Source organism: Sceloporus occidentalis, unplaced genomic scaffold, assembly GCF_023333645.1.
Source record: "Sceloporus occidentalis isolate IW3139 unplaced genomic scaffold, rSceOcc1.0.p SCAF_1, whole genome shotgun sequence".
NCBI classification, from domain to species: Eukaryota; Metazoa; Chordata; class Lepidosauria; order Squamata; family Phrynosomatidae; genus Sceloporus; species Sceloporus occidentalis.
Window position 1 is genome coordinate 132,391,730 of NW_028316981.1, and position 19,661 is coordinate 132,411,390.

At 41.6% G+C, this 19,661-nt stretch overlaps 1 protein-coding gene across 7 annotated transcripts in view; it reads right to left on the reverse strand.

Annotated features, from left to right (window-relative positions):
* TMEM94 (transmembrane protein 94) overlaps positions 1-19,661 on the reverse strand; it is a 106,603-nt gene that overhangs the window by 50,632 nt on the left and 36,310 nt on the right. For 5 of the 7 annotated variants that reach the window (XM_089536405.1, XM_089536412.1, XM_089536379.1 and 2 more), the window contains 6 exons: positions 7,968-8,087; positions 6,587-6,714; positions 4,671-4,807; positions 3,081-3,283; positions 1,744-1,895; positions 605-707 (listed from right to left, as the gene is read on the reverse strand). In XM_089536405.1, coding sequence (XP_089392531.1) covers positions 605-707; positions 1,744-1,895; positions 3,081-3,283; positions 4,671-4,807; positions 6,587-6,714; positions 7,968-8,081 — 837 coding nt within the window. In that variant the 5' untranslated portion in view covers positions 8,082-8,087. Of the gene's footprint in view, positions 1-604; positions 708-1,743; positions 1,896-3,080; positions 3,284-4,670; positions 4,808-6,586; positions 6,715-7,967; positions 8,088-8,191; positions 8,368-19,661 lie in introns of all 7 variants that reach the window. The other 2 variants (XM_089536387.1, XM_089536396.1) reach the window with 1 other exon arrangement.

Consider the following 19,661-nt stretch of genomic DNA (forward strand, 5'->3'; position numbering starts at 1 on the left):
CATAAGCCTCTTCAGTTGGAGCATCTTAATGGGTCCCCCATCCCTGCAGAGGTTCTGAGCTCCAGCAAGTCTAAACCTGACCAGGAAGTGATCTGTCCATGACAATGGAACAGTAGAAAGGACTTCCATTCCCAGATCACCATCATTCCCCCTTGTACAGAACACAAGGTCTAGTGTGTGCCCAACAGCATGAGTAGAGTCAGATACCAGTTCGGACAGATTCATGGTTACTATTGCATTAACCCAACTGGAGCCTCACTGGCCTAAGCCAATTTCTGGTTGAATGTCCAACATCTTTCAGGTGAAGTCCCCAATTTTTGGAAACACAAATGTTTAAAAAGCTAAACTACTTTTATACAGTATCTTAACATGGGGATAGTAGAGGAACTACAAGAATGCATCACACTGTTGGAACCAACTCCTTCTATTTTATTTCATTTAATATGTAGAGAAAATCTTGAGCCTAAGATTGCATATCAGCCACTGCTGGCTAGTGACAGCTGTTGTCCCCCTTTCTCTAGCTGTCTCTTGAACACAATGCACACAAACAACAAATATTTTCTGTATTCTATAATGTCTAAGCAGTGAAGTCTGTCAAACTTACCAGGACAACAGGGACAGCAAACTTGAGCATCACTGACTGTACTGTGAACCTTTCATTATCTAGAGCTGTCACAGGCCGTGACAAGGCCATTTCCAAACATAACCTGAAACAAAAGCAGATGCCCCAAGGACTTTACATAGTGTCAAGTAGCCTTCTTAGAATATTTCCCCACTCTGTACATGAAAAGGACATTCCTCTCCATTCCAAGAACTGATCTTTACTAGGATCTTTACTGCATCACCATGGCAAAATGAGAATCCCTTTATATGCCTGCATAAGGACTGAAGTCTGCTAGAGGGGCCCACTTCTGTGTCCCAATCGTGGGAGTAAAGGTTGCCTGGTTTTCTGCAGAGCAGTACAAGACACTCCTCCTGCTTACTAGGCCAGCTGAAGAATGGCTAAGACACATGAGACAAGCTTATATTTTTTTATTTAATTATTTATGGGATTTATGTCTCACATTTCTCCCAAAATGGGATTCAAGGTGGCTACTTTCTCACAAGAGGAAGTGTTCATATGAGATATCATGGCTCACCAAAATGCCAGGGCTTGGACTTCTGGGAGTATGGTTGGTGCTTGTTCTCAAGAGTTTATAGGATACAGGTCTGAGGTGTTCTGTATGGCCCCAAAACAGGACCAGACTCCAACCCCGAAATATATAAAATCAGGTTTCCTGGGCACCTTAGTAGGAGCAATGCACTACGGGAGAAGGCCGTGCTGTGGCACCGGTGTGCTGGAATAGCCTTCCTTTACAAGCTTACAAGTCCCAACACTGTCTTAATTTCAGTGCCAAGTTAAACTCAGCCTTTTATTAATGCCTTTGGGTCCAATACTTTTATTCAGTTTCAATGCATATGCAGTTTAAGCTCTTGTAAGTTGTTGCAAAAGGTACCCAGTTTAGTATATTTTTGGACAGTAGTGTGTTTTTACTGCTTCACATTTTAAATGGGTGGAGCTGATTTTATCGTATGATATCCTGATACAGAGCAGAATATAAACATTTTAATCAAAAATAATTTTAAAAATTTATCAAAAAAGATTTGATAGATGTATTTTCCTGTCATTTCACTCTAAACCTACTGTAAATGTAAAAAGGAGAAACAGTCTGTCCCTGGCACTGAAAGCACCATTGGTTTTACCTGACATTGTCAATCACTGGCGTTTTTGTGACACGAAACAGTCGATATAGCTGTGGATTCTGGGGTCCCTTCTTCATCTCTCCACTGGGTGAAGGGGGAGGAGAAAAGGGAGGAAACAGATCCCCTGGCTCCAAGACAATGTGCTCATCATCCTGTTAAAAATTATAAGACAAGGTCCCCAAAAGCTGAATAATAAATGGACAGCTTAAGGAAACATTGAAAATATTTGCTTCTTGAAACAACAGAATTGGTAGCCATGCCCTCTATGATCTGTCCTAGAAGTGAGCAAAGTGCACTCCCCACAAGCCTCATTTTCAACCAATCACTTCCAATTCTTAAACAAGACTCTTTGAAGCCTTTAAAAAGCCTATGGGGCATTGTGGCTACTCTAGCTAGTACAACAGTCTTCCATAGTATGCATTTGCTAAGGTCACAGGCATAAAATGTTCTTGTCATGACACAAGTATCCAAACCTGCTCTGACAATATTTTATCATATGTACTGTAAAGGCTTTTAAAATCAGTTTTTGTTTTCAAAAGAAGCTTCTGATAGGAGGTATTGAGTATGATGGGAATGCCTCATGCTGCAGCATTATTGAAGCTAACGAGACGCATGCAAATATGACCATCTTCTCAGGAATGTGATCAAGGAAGGAAATTTCATGATTAAGTAAGAAAAAACATGAAAATATATCTATTACACCTCTTAAATGTTTCCCATAAGACATCTAAACTAAACTTCAGCCATTCAGGATTGCAGTCTTCTCCCATCTTCACAGGCTCCTGTCTCTTATTTTAAAAAATCACAATCCCCACATACACTCATTCCTTGATTTTTGCGGCTTCAGCATTCGTGAATTTGATTAATCACGAGTCCCTTGCCGTGTGCATGCGTGCTCCTCCTCCTCCTCCTCCTCCTCCTTCTTCTCTCCCAGGCTTTTCCCCTGGGAGTGAAGGGAAAAGCCCAGGAGGGAGGAAACAACCAGGAAGGATGCTTGAATGCTTCTCTTGCCCCTCCTCCGATACCTCAGACAGCTCAGGTAAGCTGTCTGAGGGATTGGAAGGGAGGCAGGGGCCTAAGGCATCAGAAGAGGGGAAAGATAAGTGCATGTGCAAGTCCCCCACCTCCCTTCCAATGCCCCAGACAGCTGCTTGAGCTAACTGAGACATTGGAAGGGAGGCAGGGAACTCGTTTGCACAAGCATGCTTCTTCGCCCCTCTGATCCTTATTAGTGGATTTTCCACAATCATTGGGGTCTGGTTCCCCTAATCTGTGCAAATGTGGAGGGCCGATGTTAGTTATCATCCTGACATACAGAAAAGAGAAACATGAATTACCTTAATCCCTCTGAGAGAAGTGAAGGATTCCTGCCCTGGCCTCAGAGCAACAACATCGCCCTCTACTAAGAGGCTAACTGGGAGATTGACAAGATGACCATCCCTGTAGACCCAATGGAGGGACCACGATGGGGCAAAAGGCATGTGAAGGTCAGGGTACATGGCATTTACCCAGATCTGCTCTTTGCCATCTTGTAAGACATCTGAAAAGCAATATAGCAGGGAAGGAATGATAGTCACATGTGCAGAATGGGAAACTCAGAGCTGAAAAGTCACATCTCTACAGTCAAAGAAATCTGTTTTGGATTCATCTCAGGGCCAAACCAAACATGACATAAGGTTCATGAATGCAGTTAGCACACAATTTTGAAAATCTAAACGGCAGCTGCAGAAGGGAGTGAGAGTAAGTAAAGCAAGACAGAGAGAGGGAGGAAGGGTGGGAGAATTTAACCCTTTTCCTGCCATAAATTTCCTTCCCCATCACTCTGATGAATCTGTTTTGTTTTTTTGTTTGTTTTGTTTTTTGCTTCAGAGAGTTCAGGAGAGTCTCAATTGGCACCAGTGTAGCTTGAAACACCAATGCAGCTTAACTGAGCAATTTTCTCTGAGACTTTGCTTTTCATATCCTGCAGCTTACACACACACACACACACACACACACACACACACACACACACTTGTCCCTTCCGATTGGGGTCCCATGTATTTCAATGGCCACCATTTTATTCTCTCCCTGCTCGCCATCGACAAAGAGCGAGGTTGCAGATCCCAAGGCCGTGAAAAGGGAGGGACAACTCTTTGTGTGTGTGTGTGTGTGAGTGTGTGTGTGTATGTGTGTGTGAATTGCATTTGTGTATTTCATTGTGGAATAAACATCTCATCTCTTTCAGTGCTCACACAGGGTGTCCACCAGGTTGCCTCAGTAATATACTGTAGTAAGAGACTCCACATCTAGGTATATTTTATAAAGTATTAAGTTTGTTAGTGGGAGAGCACAGTGAGTGAAATTGTGAGACACTAGATGGAGGACAACACAACTGACAAAAATAACAGAAGTCTCAGTTTTCCAGGAATGGGCAAAGCACAGCTCTCAGATCTTTATGGACTACAGGTCACAGCATTCTTCACTACTGGCCTGGGTTTTCTGGGAGCTAGAATTCAACAACATCTGGCAGGCCACACCTTGTCCTGTTCTATTCGCCTGACAGTGCAAGAGAGCAATAGACCAAGATAAAGGCCTTGTGACGGTATGATGTGACTGGGGGAAAGGAGAACTAAGGGCTGTGGGAAATTATATGACTGGAGGAGGAAGTGATATGACTGGGATAAGGGAGAACTGTGGGATATGGGGCTCATGGAAGTCATGGACGATGCCGAGACATTCAGGGACAGTTACTGGAAAGAACTTCAGTATCACCATCATTTTGGAGCCCCGCTTGCTACTCACAAAGAATACACTGTTTCAAACTGTATCTAAGAACAAATTCAAAGTAAGGCAGTAAGGCCCAGATCTGCCTTTGGTGGGGATGCAGCTATACATAACATGCAGAATAACAAACAGGACCAATGAAGAGGAAAAGGGGGGCTCACCATTTATTTTGTTGATAATGTTCCGGAGCCGCCTCTCAACTTCCCGACGCTTCAAGCCCTCTTGCCGTCCAATCAATAAGATATCCAGCAGGACCAAAAGGAACAATGCCAAGGCATTTACAATTTCAGAACCTTCGCTGTTCAAAGCAAATACTGGAAGTTACAGCCAGAAGAACTGAATGCAGAGCAATCTTGATTGGTCTTCTGGGATTAAAGTTATGATGGGAGTCATAAGAAGTGCAGCCTCTGCCTTCAGTTCAAGAGCAAGGAACCTTTGCACATCCTAAGCCAATCTTCCAAACCAAGATAGTTCAAACCATGCATTTACAGCAGCAAAATAATGATATTGTTAGGATAAAAACCACATAAAGCTTATCTCCAGATCTCTCAGCTCCAGGAAATGCTAGAAGACCAGTGGGGATGCCTAGTGAGACATGTCTATCAGAACAATGGTTCTGTTACTTGTGTGCAAAGGAATCACAAATGGTTCATAACCAGGCTTATGTGTTAAATCATTCCAGACAACCTCACAAACTACACTGGGCTCGCAGAAGTGGTTCAGTCAACTCCCACTGTTTTCTTCTATGTTCTTGTCCTCTTCATCCTTTCCTCCCTCCCTCTTACTTTTGCTACTCCATCCTCTCCTAAAAAGGGAATTTGGCTACAGGAACACTGGGAAAAAAGAGGGTGTATCAGAGATCAGCTTCCAATAAGGTCCAATAAGGTCAGCATGAGTTTTAATGTTTTTATTGCATTGTTTTTAATGGGTTTTTGTATTATTGTATTTCCTGTATTATTGTATGTTTTTGTTGTACACCGCCCTGATTCTAAGAAGGGCGGTATATAAATAAAGTTTTATTATTATTATTATTATTATTATTATTATTATTATTATTAGTGGAAGCAAAAAGCAAGCTGCAAATAACTTTGATGCAACCTATAAGTTGTTGAGAACTGTGAGAACAAATTATCTCAACATTCTTTAAAGGTTTGTTTGCTTGACAAACAATAATATGGGCTAAGGGCTTGAGATGGGGATAAGGAAAAAGCCAAACAATGTATCACGCTATTCAAATTTCTGGATTTTAAAATCCTTTTGCAAGTTCTTAAAAGGAAATGGTTTAACATACAGACATCACATTTTTAAATCTAATAATCCTAGACAAAGATGTGCAAACTGTGCATGGGTTATGCTTCAACATGGAGCACAATCACATAGGTGATATGCAAAAATATTCTCCTCAGAGACACCTAAATATGCCAATCAGCTTCAGTCATTTGGCTCGTAACCTAACTCAGCAGAAGAGCTCTGACAATGCTCTGCCAGATTACCCATGCCCATCATACCTTTAAGTCACAGTGTGACATCCATCAAGCAAGACATTCTCATCACCACAGCAACAGAAGATATCATACCTACTGCCAAATACTTATTTTAAAAGGCATATGAGAACATCAATGGGCAAGCACAAGGAGGCCAGGCACTTTATGTTGCACACCTACTCTCCCCTATCTTCTGGTTTTAAGACAGGGTAGTACCTTGTCTCCTGTGCACCTATCTGCATCACTGATCCTGCAACAGAGGCTATAACCCATGTCTTACCACTGGTGAGGCTTGCTTGATTAAAAAATACACATTATGGAACTCTGCTCCAGTGTATCCATTTGGCTTTCTCACTATCTGACTTTAGACACCATGTCAATATGATACTGTTTCAATGCAAGATGTTACTCCTTCACTAGAAACTGGCCACTGACTTTGAGAATCTTGTTGCTGAATCCATACTGCCTAGCATTTTGTTTGAAAGTCCAATGCTTCAAAATACTGCTTTATTTTTTGTAACTGAACATTAGCTCCCTTTAAAATACTATATGGATGAAAGACCAAGAAAAACAAATAAAAATGGATAGCTGACCTTCCTTGTGGCTGACTCCCATAACAGCATAATAGTAGCAATACTGTCAACAGCATTAATGATGCCCCTGGCCAATGGAAACAGGAACAACGGTTGCCGTGGTGCAAAAAACTGGTCTTCCACACGTCCTACCAAAGGGAAAGAGCAAAGGGAAAGAAGATGCATCAACAAAATGGTTATAAAGAGTGGGAAAGACACTGAAAGAAGTCTGTCCTCTTGGAGAATGGACTTTGCAAACCCAAGCTTAGAATCATAAAAACATAGAATCATAGATTTATAGAGTTGGAAGAGACCACAAGGGCCATCCAGTCCAACCCCATTCTGCCATGCAGGAACACACATCAAAGCACCCCCAACAGATGGCCATCCAGCCTCTGTTTAAAAACTTCCAAAGAAGGAGACTCCACCACCCTCCAAGGGAGTGTGTTCCACTGTCAAGCCGCTCCTACAGTCAGAAAGTTCTTCCTAATGTTGAGGTGGAATCTCTTTTCCTGTAATTTGAATCCATTACTCCGGGTCCTATTCTCTGGAGCTGCAGAAAACAAATTTGCTCCATCTTCAGTATGACATCCCTTTAAATATTTAAACAGAGCTATCATATCACCTCTTAATATTCTGCAGGCTAAACACCAAGCTAAATACCCAGCTCCCTAATTAGTCCTCATTATTTCTTCACACTTTTTTTTCATCATTTATGTACATTGCATAGAGATTTCCATCCCTTTGTCAAATATGCAGTCTAACTAGAACGCAATGGCTTCACAGTCCTACCTATAGCTCTCTATAGATCCACCCAGGAAAGACCATTACAAGCTTGGTGGCCCCATAACAATATCTGACATTACCTGCTCCAACTCTGGAAACCTGCAGATTAGAGATGCTAGGTAATGAAGCCAACTCACTTGTATGCTGGGCAAAATGCATGAGGAGGGAAGTTAGGCCTCTTAATCCAGGGTAAGCAGCAATTTGGCACTGCTCAGTGTTCTTCAGTTCCTCTGACCATTAATTTCAAGAGGACAAGAGCCACTATTGATTTAATCCTGGCTGCACATAGCTGGAGGTGGACTAGCTGCTAAATGACACCCTCCTGCTCTAATGAGAAAAGTCTTGTTTTCTCCAGTGATCTTCAGAGTGTATCTTTGCGGAAAACATAATCCAGGCATGGAAATTGTGTGGCCTACCAGATATTACTCGACTGAAATCCCCAGCATTCCTCCCCACTGGCCATGGAGCCTTGGGCTGCTGGGAGTTGAAGTCCAGCAACATCTGGCAGGTCCCTCTGGTATAATCCTTTTCCAGACAATTACACAGCACATTATTAAAAATACCTCCAACACATGCAAAACAAAAAGGCATAAGCTTCCATAACTATAATACTTACCTTCCATGAAATAACCTTCTTCCTTTCCTTCTGATGCCCTTCTAGTAATGTCAAAAGCTGGTCTCTCAGCACAGTCAGGGCCTTTGTTGTGGTCAGACCCAAATTTGCAGTCATCTCATCCTAAATAACAACAGACACCAGATATAGTATTTCTCCATACTCTTTCCTATCAGTTACTGAGTGGTCCTCCACAACTGCTACACATACAAGCACTGAGAACTAACCTGACTAATGTAAAGAAGAATTCAGCTCAGTCCAGTATCCAGATATTTTCCTTAGGTTCCCACATCTTTCAGGTATTTTGATTATCTAATAATGGATCATATAATCTTAACTCAGTGGCAATGTCACCCCTTGCCAACACTAATTTCCAAGAGGTTTTCTTCCAAATTGCCTCCCGCTAGTAGGAAAAAAATGGAGGATAATTGTCAGGCAAATTCAACCATTCCTCCTTTATCAGGCATCACATGAGATAAATTTATTAGTTTACATCGGATCATCCCAAGCTCAATGTGCTATTGAATTATTATGTGAGGAGCAACAACAAGAGATTACTTGCATATAAAAACCCCAAAAAGTCCTATACACATTAATTATGGATCAGATATACAGAGATTTTCTTGGTGGCTTCTCCCAGATTCTGGAACATCTAAGAAGTTGATGCAAAGCACACCCCCTCCTTCTTTTGCCACAGGCAAAGATCTTTTTATTCAGACAGGCTTTCAGTAGTTGGACAATTAATACATAGGGGGGCTGTTACTAGTTGGGTTCTATATTTTTCTTAATGATGGGGGGGTCACATTGTGCTTTTAATTTAATAGTCTTTTGATCTTTCAGCTCTTTCAGCTGTGTTTGAATAATACTTTTACTCAGTATTAACCGTAAACTTCCCTGATCCCAGACTGACAAAGGTAGGAGAGGAAGAATATAAATCAAATAAATAAAAACCCAACATCAATGTGAAACAATAGATCCTAGCTAGCCCAAGGACACTGAGCCTGCCCTTCCCTCCATGCTGAGTCTTTCTTCCACCTGGGCCAAAGACAATGGTGGTAGACGAGTCCAGAGGCTGCTTTCTCCCTTATTTTAAGTGGGACTCAGAGGGGAGATACGTCATCTGGGCGGTGATTGGGTGAGAGGAGGATGATAAGGAAGGATAGCCACATCTGCCTTTAGCTGTCCTATTTCATTTTGATTGTTTAAATTGTTTTAATGGTTTAACTATTGTAACTGTTATTGTGTTTTATTATTATGTAGTGGTGGGGGTTCAAAGTGGACAATATAATGTGATTATTGCTTATATTTTGCATTTTTATTCTATGTTGTAATATTGTTAATTGTTTTATCGTTTCTGTTCTAATCCACCTTGATTCCTCTGGGAAAAGGCAGAATATAAATTATTATTATTATTATTATTATTATTATTATTTTGTATAGTCACTCAGTGAGTTAGTGTCACTGTGCCTTTGTGTGTCTATGTGCCTTGAAGTTGTCTGTTCTTTCATAGGATTTTCTTAGGCAAGAAATAGTCAAAAATTTGCCATTGCCTTCCAATGGAATATAGACTACTGAATTCTACTCAAATTGTGATCCATGGATCAGTGCCTGTTTGTGAGTCACTGGTTGCCTGACTATTACAATTAACCAGAAAACAAACAGAGAATCAATGGGCACAAATATGGTGCCAGTCCCGGGCATATTGTGTGTGTGGGAGGGGAACCCCACAGGTCCTGGCAGTTCCCCTTCCAAGTATTAAAAATGCCTAATACTGCTTAGTTTCCAGGATTAGATAGGATCTAGTGCTTTTGGAATATTTAGATTCTATGTCATTATGTGTATGGACTAAATACCTTAAAGGCACCAGATCCTATCTGACCTTGGAAGCTAGCACAGTTTGCCCTGGTTAGTAGTTGGATGGGAGACTGCCAACAAATAGCAGGTGCAGTAGACTATATTTTAGAGGAAAGAACTGGCAAAACCATCTCAGAGTATCCCTTGCCTAAGAAAACCCTGTGAAATTCATTACGTCTCCATAAGACGACAGGTGACTTGACACATTGCACATAGTAACACACATGTCAGCATGGCTACAATAGAGGAAATCTCCTGATGCCTCTTGTATTGCAGTTTGGTCCTTAGAGCAGTGCACTGAAATCAAAGGAGGCTCATACATGGCAGGAAAAGAAGTTGTACCTGTTCTCTAATCCTACTTTCCCAACCCAGACACGAGTACTCTTACTCTCTTATTAATCTTCCAAGTGGCAGAACCCACAACAAAGCCCCAATTTTTAACAAGAGCTGTGCAAAATACTCAGAAATACCCTCCTGTACCTCTGGTACATTCCTGTGCAGGCTGCAAAGGAGGACCCTCCAACAGGTTAATTAGTGGAGGCACACCATTTGCATTGCTGCAAGAACCAAAATATCTTGGCTGTGCCTCCTCTGCAAATAAAGGATTAAGTCCTATCTTTAGAATTCATAAAGGGCACAGAGAGGCATGCTGTGGATATTGAAATGCAATGATAAAATAAGGATGAGCTCTAGACTGCTGGCAGCTGAAACTCCTTCTAGGAAGGTACTGCTAATGATCCTGCCCCGGGGAACACTGCAAGGAGTAATCGCAGTTGCTGGGGGATGTCCAGTCCCGCACAACCAGAATGAGTCCACACTGCTTAAGAAGGGCTTTGACAACCAAGTCAATCTGTTTCAGCTCATGACCTCCAAACTCTCCCCCCTCAATCTCTTTGAAATATTTGAAGATGCAAATCCCGCTGGAGCAACACAAATGTCTAAAATAAGCACTCTCTCATGAAGCACAGACAAGTCTGAATCTCTTGTAGAACTAAGAATAAAACCTGACGTAATTCTCCTTCTGCTTGGCTGATTTTAGGGATTAGAAGAACATGGTTCTTTGTTTCTGTTGGATGAGGACCAGGTGATATCAACTCAGGGCAAAACATATGTGTCCTCCTCACCCTCTCTGTTGACTACCACAATCTCTGCCACCAACATAACAGGATGACACAAACAGCAATCCTGGCAATACCACTCATACAACCCTTGCAGATTCTGTGGGCAGGTATCATTGCAGTGTTAACAAAATTTCTCTGAGTGTGTGTGTGTGAGAGAGAGAGATAGAGAGAGAGAGAGATACAGAGAGTGCATGAATGTGCAAGATAGCAGAAGTATCAGGTCAGAGTAACTCAGTTACCTGTAACAAGTCATTTTTATTTTTTTGTAATAAGGGCAGAGCAGTGTTAGATTTCAATAATGCAGTATGTAGGAAAGACATCACTTGTTTCTATGAAAAATGTAGTTGACTACAGAGGATGGAACTGGTGAAACCACCACAAAGTATTCCTTGCCGGAGAAAACCCTAAGAAATTCTTGGGGTTGGCATAAGTCAATAGGCGACTTGAAGGTGTGCATGGGCATGTACGCACGCATGCCGCACACACACAAATTACTTGTAACTTTAAAAGGCATTTTAAGAGCATTTTGCTAGCTTTTTTCATGTTTTATGCCATTCTGTCTTAAACAATCCATGAAGTTTAAATGGTGAATGAGCAGCATGTGTGTCAAGGGTTGCAGAAGGGGAAATGAAAAGCGCAACGCAGCAGTAGCAAAACACAACTGCACAGGTGGGATTTGTACTCATTTGGAAAGTGTCAGGTTGGAGAGGGAAACTTCAACTCCCAAATGAGCACTTCTGAAAAATTCCACAAAACATGGCACATGTAGGTAAATTAGCCAAAGCATTACACTTTATTTTCTCTGTCAGTTCTATGGTTCTGAACAATAATAATTAACATATTCAACATGTTTAAGATGGAACATTAAATCCATCACAAACCCCCACTGAAACAGAACAGTTTCAATAAAGCATCTAATATATTCTGATGGTGATGGTGGTGGTGGTGGTTATTTATTTATTTATTTTAAAATATAACCCCCTCAGAAGTTTCTCATGAATTGACTTCCTCAATTCCTCCACTAACGTGCCCCTAATCTACTCGCCATCTGTTTCTAATTTTAAATAAAACCTAAGCATTACCACACAGTCTTCCTACAGCATTTTCTATCTTAAAATAGTGTCTTGTTTTTTTCACACATACAGAGTATTTATCCATTTTCAGATTTTTATCTATTTCTGGTACTTTTTCCTTCCTTACACTACCACTATAAATGTTCCTGCATCCTACCGCCACCTTGTTTTACAATATTCCATAATTTGAAACCATTCTCTCTTAGTAGCTTGTGTAGGTTTTTTTACTTTTACTTGTGTAATTTAAAACGTATTGCTAGCGTTCACTAAATTATTAAATCAGAGTTCACTAAATCACTAAAAGCTGCATTGCAGGAGTGTTTTACATTGCTTTTATGAAGGTAGTGACTGGAGTACTGAACTAAGACCTGGAACGTCTAGCCCCGAATGAGCTATTAAATTCACTGGCTGACTTTTGATTGTCACCTGATCTACCTTACAGGGTTGTTATAAAGATAAAGTGTGAGGGAGGAGAGTACAAAATGTACTCCACCTTGCTCTCTTAGGAGGAAAGGTGGGATAAAAAAATGTACTAAATAAAGAAACAAAACAAGCTGTGGACATTACACGTAACAATCATGCAGCAGAGGAGAACCACACCATTTGTCAGTATGCAGAAACCTTACTGGGATTTCCTTGACATGCTCAAGAGAGAAAAGGGCAAATACGCAGAGAAAGAGAGAATGGCACTTATGCATTATGGGAAACACTGTATGTACATTCAGTGTATGGATCCCCTTACTCTCAGAATATGTAAAATGGTACTCGGTGTGTAGGAGGATCTGAAGCAATTTCCTCTTTTCTAACTGTGACAAGTGCCTTGAATTTTCAATCTGAAGACTGAAGTATCTTTATATCTTGACATGTAATCTAAGGGGCTAGAGAGTTCTATCTGCACAGAATATCCAAAGGTAAATGGGCAGCATCAGGACTCTCCCTTTTATACCTGCCCTCCCAATTACTGAAAATGAACTCTTCAGTAAATGATAGCAGTTGGCTTCTTTAATTGTGTCCACTAATTGTGTCCACTAGTTTTCAAGGCCCACAAATGCAATATTTAAGCAAGATACAAACTTGAACTCCATTTGAACACTGAATTTGAGATTCCCTTTGGTGTTCCCCTTTTTATCACTGTAATTTTCATTATTTTTTTCTTTCTAACTGCTTTAACATTGCAAGTGTGTGCTTGCATACATCTAGTGTTTTCTCCCTCCTTTTCCTACTGACATTTGTGAGACAAAAACCAGACCATCCACAGTTCTCAAAGACTATATATTACTGTTATACATACAAAGTACATGTCACAATAATGGTTGGTAAAGTGGAAGGCAGTAGGAAAGTAGGGGGACTGCATCACAGAAGATTGACTCAATCAAGGAAGCCATGGCTATTTCAAGTTTGCAAGACCTCAGCAGGGCAGTTGAGGACCAGCGATGAATGAGGTCTCTCCTTCATAGATTGTTACCCAAATGTAAGAGTCCCAGAAGGGCACCCACAATTAATATTCAACGGTGGAATTTTATTGGCTCAATTGAAAGCAGTGAGAGGGCTCGGGCAACTGAAGTGGAGGTCTAGCCTGTGTATAATGGTTCCAAAAACAGAACTCCAGAGTGCAAGGTTCAAATTAGTTTTATTTATTAATCGGAAGGAAGTCACCATCCACACAGAGACACTCACATGCACACATCCAAGAACAAACAATACAGAAGGCAGTAACAGACAATGAATTTGAGAAGGTGCAGATGGCAATACTATGCTGATTCCAGAAGCTGAGTTCCGATCGGTGGGATACCATGAAGAAAGCTGCCTGGGGATTGTGGCATAGCCAGCAAGCTAAGGAGTCAAGCAAGATGCAGGCAACAAGGGTGTGTGATCTCAAGCGAGACCAAATTGATGGTGCCCAAGCAGGCATATTTATAATGAAAAACCTATCCCAGGGCAGAATTTGAGATTAGAGTGGATTTTTCAGGAGAAAAGAATGGAAAGGGAAGTTGGGAAATGTTGGACGATCGATACAAATGTCCCTACACAAAGAAATAGCACTTGCAGAGTGAAGTACTCTTGGGTTACTGTGTACTTGTAAACAAAAAAACATAGCACCCACAATTGCTCCCATCGATGAAGGGATTATGCAGATTCTGATCTTGGTTGATCTGTACTTGGCTACGTGCTGTTGTGCTTCCCCATGCGGAGCCTTCTGGATCCCCAAATATGGTCCTAGATCTCCTTATACAGTATGGCTGTTTTCCCACACTGGGGCGCCCTCCCAGCTATTTGTCTTAGACAGTCCTTTTATATTAACTTAATATCAGAAAAGAGCAGGGTGAAAAGAGGGTGATCTTGGGGTAACATAGGTTTGCCATAGGTCAAAGTCAACTTGAAGGCAAATAATAACAACTTGATGCCACAATAAACCATCCAGTCTCTAAGGTGACACAGAATTCTTTATTTCTGCAGTTTATTACACTGCCTTTAGTAGTCTGGCTTAGTAGCTAATTCTCTGAAGCCTGGATGTAACAGCAATCCTTCTACTACACAAAATTGCCAGGCAGCAGGGATTATAATGGAAAAGCAAAGTGTTGAGACAGCTCAGGAGTGGTTCCAACATGAATTCATTAAGTTAGGAAGGAGAGTGCTGAGTAAGACACTGCAATTGTGTTCTCAGCACTGGTGCCTGCTACATAGGCTGTGTTTATTTTCTAACATTGCTTATTCCACACTAACATTTTCCTGTTCCACTCTGATATTTCAAGATGAAATGGGCCCGATCTATAGGAACACGATGCTAAAGAAATGCATGGCTTGCAATGGAGCATCAAGTCATGTAATCAGACTATGGGGCAAATTAAGCAAACCAATGATGCTATGTGCCAATACTACTGTGACAACATAAGATATCCCATGTATATCTGAAGAGCAGTATAGTCACTTCCTAGTAGGCAAAGCATGTAGAGAGATCTTGTAGCACCTTTGAGACTAAGGAACTGTACAGATGGGCAGCATACAGCCACCCCTTTACTGTTGGGTTGTGAAACAAATCACTGGACTCTGGAGAGCGCAAAAAGGAGCGACAAAAAGCAGCTCCTTTTTGTGCTCTCCAAGAGGTACCATAGCCACGGCAGCACGGCTTTATGATGCCCCTTCGGCACTGCACCATGTAGATGCAGCGTCGGCATCACACCATGATGGCACCGCCCACAGGCCAATGGCACAAAATGCCGGTCTGTATAGGCCCTATCTGTATAGGCCCTAGGAGTGGAAAGTCCAGAGACAAGCCTATATAAACTGGTTGAATGTGAGAATGTCAAGTGAAATTCAAAACCTTATGGGTATGCAGATGATCTGGCAAGTTCAGTTTTAAGGCTGGTCATTGGGGGACAAAGGGAGGAGGAAGGATGTTGCCTAAAGCCAAGAGAGTAGATAACTATATGAATCATGGAATCAATGAGTGTTAGAATGTAGTGTGGGAAGCAGAGAGGTGATGTGATGAACTGGTCAAGGGCACCCCCTATCAGGATGGTGGCTAGATCTTCCTTAAGAAAGAATGGAAAGAGAAATAGCAGAATTGGAATGTATCCACAGACTCCATTCTATCAGTAGTGAGCTGAATAGAGACAATGGTTTCTTAGAATACTATACACATTTCAACACAGTCTAACCCCCAATGGAATATTATCTGTTCCTGGTGATGTATTCTTCCCAATTTCTCTTACTGCAACTTCCACCTCGTTTTCTAGAATTTGGGGTTCATCTTCATAGGGTTCTTCGTTCCATGTGTCATTAATTTTTAATCTCTTTTATATAGCTCTTCTGTGTATTACAACTGTAATCTTTTTATTTTTTTTCTTGGTCTTGTATTATGTTCCACTTCTTATCATAGAGCTTTCTCACCTTTGGTTTGAATTTCCCTTTGAGATTTCTTATCTTGTGGAAGAGATCTCTCGTTCTTCCTTTTTTGTTACTGTCTTCTATTTCTCTGCATTTATTACAGTAATGCTCTATATCCTTGCACACTAGTTGTTGAACAATTGCTTTCATGGTTCTAATTTTGTTCCTATTTCCCTTTTGTTTTGCTTCTCTTCTTCCCTTTACTGCTTGAAGCATTTCCTCTGTTATCCAATGTGTCCTCTCTTTCTTTTTGGTCTCTGAAAGTGTTTTCTTACATTCTTCTTTGAAAATGTCCCTGGCTTCTGACCATAGTTCTTTGTTCATAGTCAGCTCTGATTAGTACCTGTACGGGAAACTGCAAACGAATACCAGTGGCTGTAGGCCATATTTCAGAGAAAGGAACAGCCAAAACCATCTCTGAGTATTCTTTCCCTAAGAAAACCCTATGAAAATGAATGGGCAACTTGAAGGCGCATGCATACTGAAGAGGGAATTTCAGCAGGTGTTGCTTGTTACTTGGCTGTATGACAAGCAACACTTTCTGAAACGCTTTCTTCTACACAGTTCATTAAAGATACAGGAACCCTCTCTAGTTTTCATTCTGACAACCTTAAAATTGAATAAAGTTACCACATACTTACCTGACTGACTGCCTAGAGAGCAGACAGAGTGAACCGAAGGTATAATTCAACCCCAGCTCTGCCTATCCACCATTGGTTGCCCAGGCCTCTGTTCCACTAGCCACAGTAGGCACCAGCCTCCACTGTATTCCTGCCATTCAGAAGAAGGGAGCACCATTTCTTTACAACTGTCACGTTGTGCTCTCTAAATCCATAACACAAATTAAGCCTCTCTGAGATGCAATAGATAAATGACAAGGAGTTACTTTGACAACTAACTCTCTGTACACACTACCAGTTACATAACTGCCATCAAGGGAGGGTAAGGCACAGAACAATTGGATTCTTCCCACTTGTTGCAGCAAACAGGTGCTACCTTCACCATCAATATGAGGGACACCATTCCCTCAGAAAAAAATAAATGTGAAGTCATATGCATTTGCAGTGGGGAGGAGGAGGTCAAATGCCAAAGAAATAAAACTATTTGTTTTTAAAACAACCATCTACAAAAGTATAGGCACCCGCCCAAAAGGGCAAGGAAAGTAAGGGATTTTTGTTTTCTGTCAAAAAAGAAAAGAAAAGAGGTCACCATTCTGAGGCAGCAGTTTCTAATCTCCATGCTCCCAGCAGTTCTCCCTGTCCCTCTGCTGGGATGGCAATATCAAAATTCACAACTATTGCCAATCTCACAGTTAGTTTCCCATCATCAGAGAGGTTCATCAGCCTCCCACAACCTGCCATGCCCTGATAACTTGTAATACAGCTTCCACCATCTCCGGCATCATCAGCTGCTAAGGATGGGGATAATGGGCAATGTATTCTAGGTCTAGTAGATCTGGAAGTAGCAGATTGAAGAAGACTCAGCAATAGTGAAAGAGTGGGATTGTGTGGCCCCTCCCATAACCCCTAGCCAGAATTACCAATGGGGAGAGACAACCATGGCATTCCATCAGGAGGACCAGCCACTGCCCATCCAGCAGAGCAGGCTTGCATAGGAGGATTAATAGTAAAAGGCAAGCAAGGCCAAAAGAGAAAGCAAAAGGTATACAGTACACATTTTACATCATGGGTGATATCCACCATCCACTGTAACCACCTGCCCTTTTCTCCTGACCTCGTTACTGTTGCTTTTTCAGCCCTTCTTCATCTTATACAATAAGCAGATCAGGAAAGAATTAGCACAGAATGCAGTTTCTTATTACGTAGTCTTATATCCCAAAAGACTAGACAACAAAGCCTTCTCTAGCTCCAAAAATGTGGTAGGACAACAATTCATCTCCACTGAGAAGGAACAAAAGATGGAGCCTAGCTTAGTCCATAGTTTTGGGGTCCATTGTAACTTGTGGCACTAAAACATGGGAGTTTCCTAAGGAAGTGGAAACCATGTGAAAGGGAACATAGGGGCTTGACAGACCACCCCTTTCCTAGTCGGATCGGGGCCGTGGCAACCTCACACCGCAGCCCCGATCCGACCTTTTGAGGAGGCAAAAAGGAGCTGCAAAAATGGCTCCTTTTCTCACCCCTGAAAGGGTGCCATAGCCACTGCGGCATGACTACATGGTGGTCCTTTGGCGCTGCGTGCCATGTGGAGTGGCGCATGGAGTCAGGGCACCCTGGGGGGTGAAGTCAGGCATGCGTCATGCGGATGCTATGCCCTGACTCTGCCCCCATGCCAGCCTTTCTGTACATGGCCATAGTTAGCTTGAATTGGCACTTGGGTAATAACATGTATTTCATTCCACCATCAACACAAAAAACTGCTGTATAGGCTACTAGGATCTACCATTGAGATTTGGAATGAGTGAAAGAAGTATGTATGCCCATGGAATTGCCTAAATTTCAGAGACAGGACTACAAACTACACTAAGCTTTTTTACAGACTAAATGTATTTCATATGCAGGCAGAGCAGCCTACTGTCATTAAACAACCTCAGCAACTTTTCCTTTGCAGTCCCAGATTAGGCGACTTCAAGCCTGCACAACCAGCCAGTGGCACAGATGCCATGAAAGGGCCGAGCAGAAAAGGTGAAGCTGTAGCACATCTAGACAGAAGCAGCTCATTCCATGGACCCAGTTAACACAAATTGCCTTGCATTCTTGATTGCCTCTCAAATGTTGCACTCCACTTCTTTGTAAACCATAAGCAGAGCCACATCATAGCAAAGGGGGCTACAGCACATGCCTTCTAATATGAATTTGACCTGTGGCACATGCATGCCAAATAGTTGTATACCACTACTGAAACAGATGGACTCTTAACACTTCTTGTTGGTATGGACCATACCTACAGAACTGCTCAAATGAACATCGATCTCTATCCATTTCCAGAGAAGGAAACTACAAAGGGAAGCCTGATTCCCAACATCCCTCTGGCAAGCAATAACTACTTGCGCAGAAGCCAGCTAACTATAGGAGGACTGAAAAGCCTTCCCCACCACTCAGAATTATAGAACCTCAGCACCGAGCAATTCAGAAGTACAGAACTTCAGCACTTAGCAAAGCAAACTTGATTCAGTGCATCTTACAAACACTTGACCAGATGATTACTAGATCAGCTCAATTCTTGGAAGGAATAAATTTATTGTATTTTGAATAACATAATGTTTTAGGGTGGTACAAAGGTAAATTGGATGCCAAATCAGCAGGACAAGCCTTTTGGAGCCAGTAATGCAAACCACAACCTCGGATTGACTCCTTTTTCTTCATTTTAAAAGACTTACAGAAGATGCTGCTTTTACAGGAGGTAGTGTGTTTTGCAGCTTTTTTACTTTGTCCCTGAGGCCCTTCTTGCACACCTGCAGATCACCCAAGGGCTGGATCACTGTGTAGGTAACACATGTACCCATGGGGATTGCTGTTTGCATTCTGGCTTTAAGATGAATTACATAATGTGATATTAAAGCACATATTATTCTATATATTTTCCTAATTGGAAATATAGGTTCAACTGAGAATTAAACAGACACACACAATCACATGCACATACACATAAATCTTTGCATCTGTGCATGTGTATGCACACACAGAGACACAGACACAATTCCTCCCAATGTTGAATGCAATCCTAGATTTATTAATCTGCAAGGATGGGTCATTGCCACATTTGCTTCCCCTGAACATCTGGCAATCCTCCAGACCCAG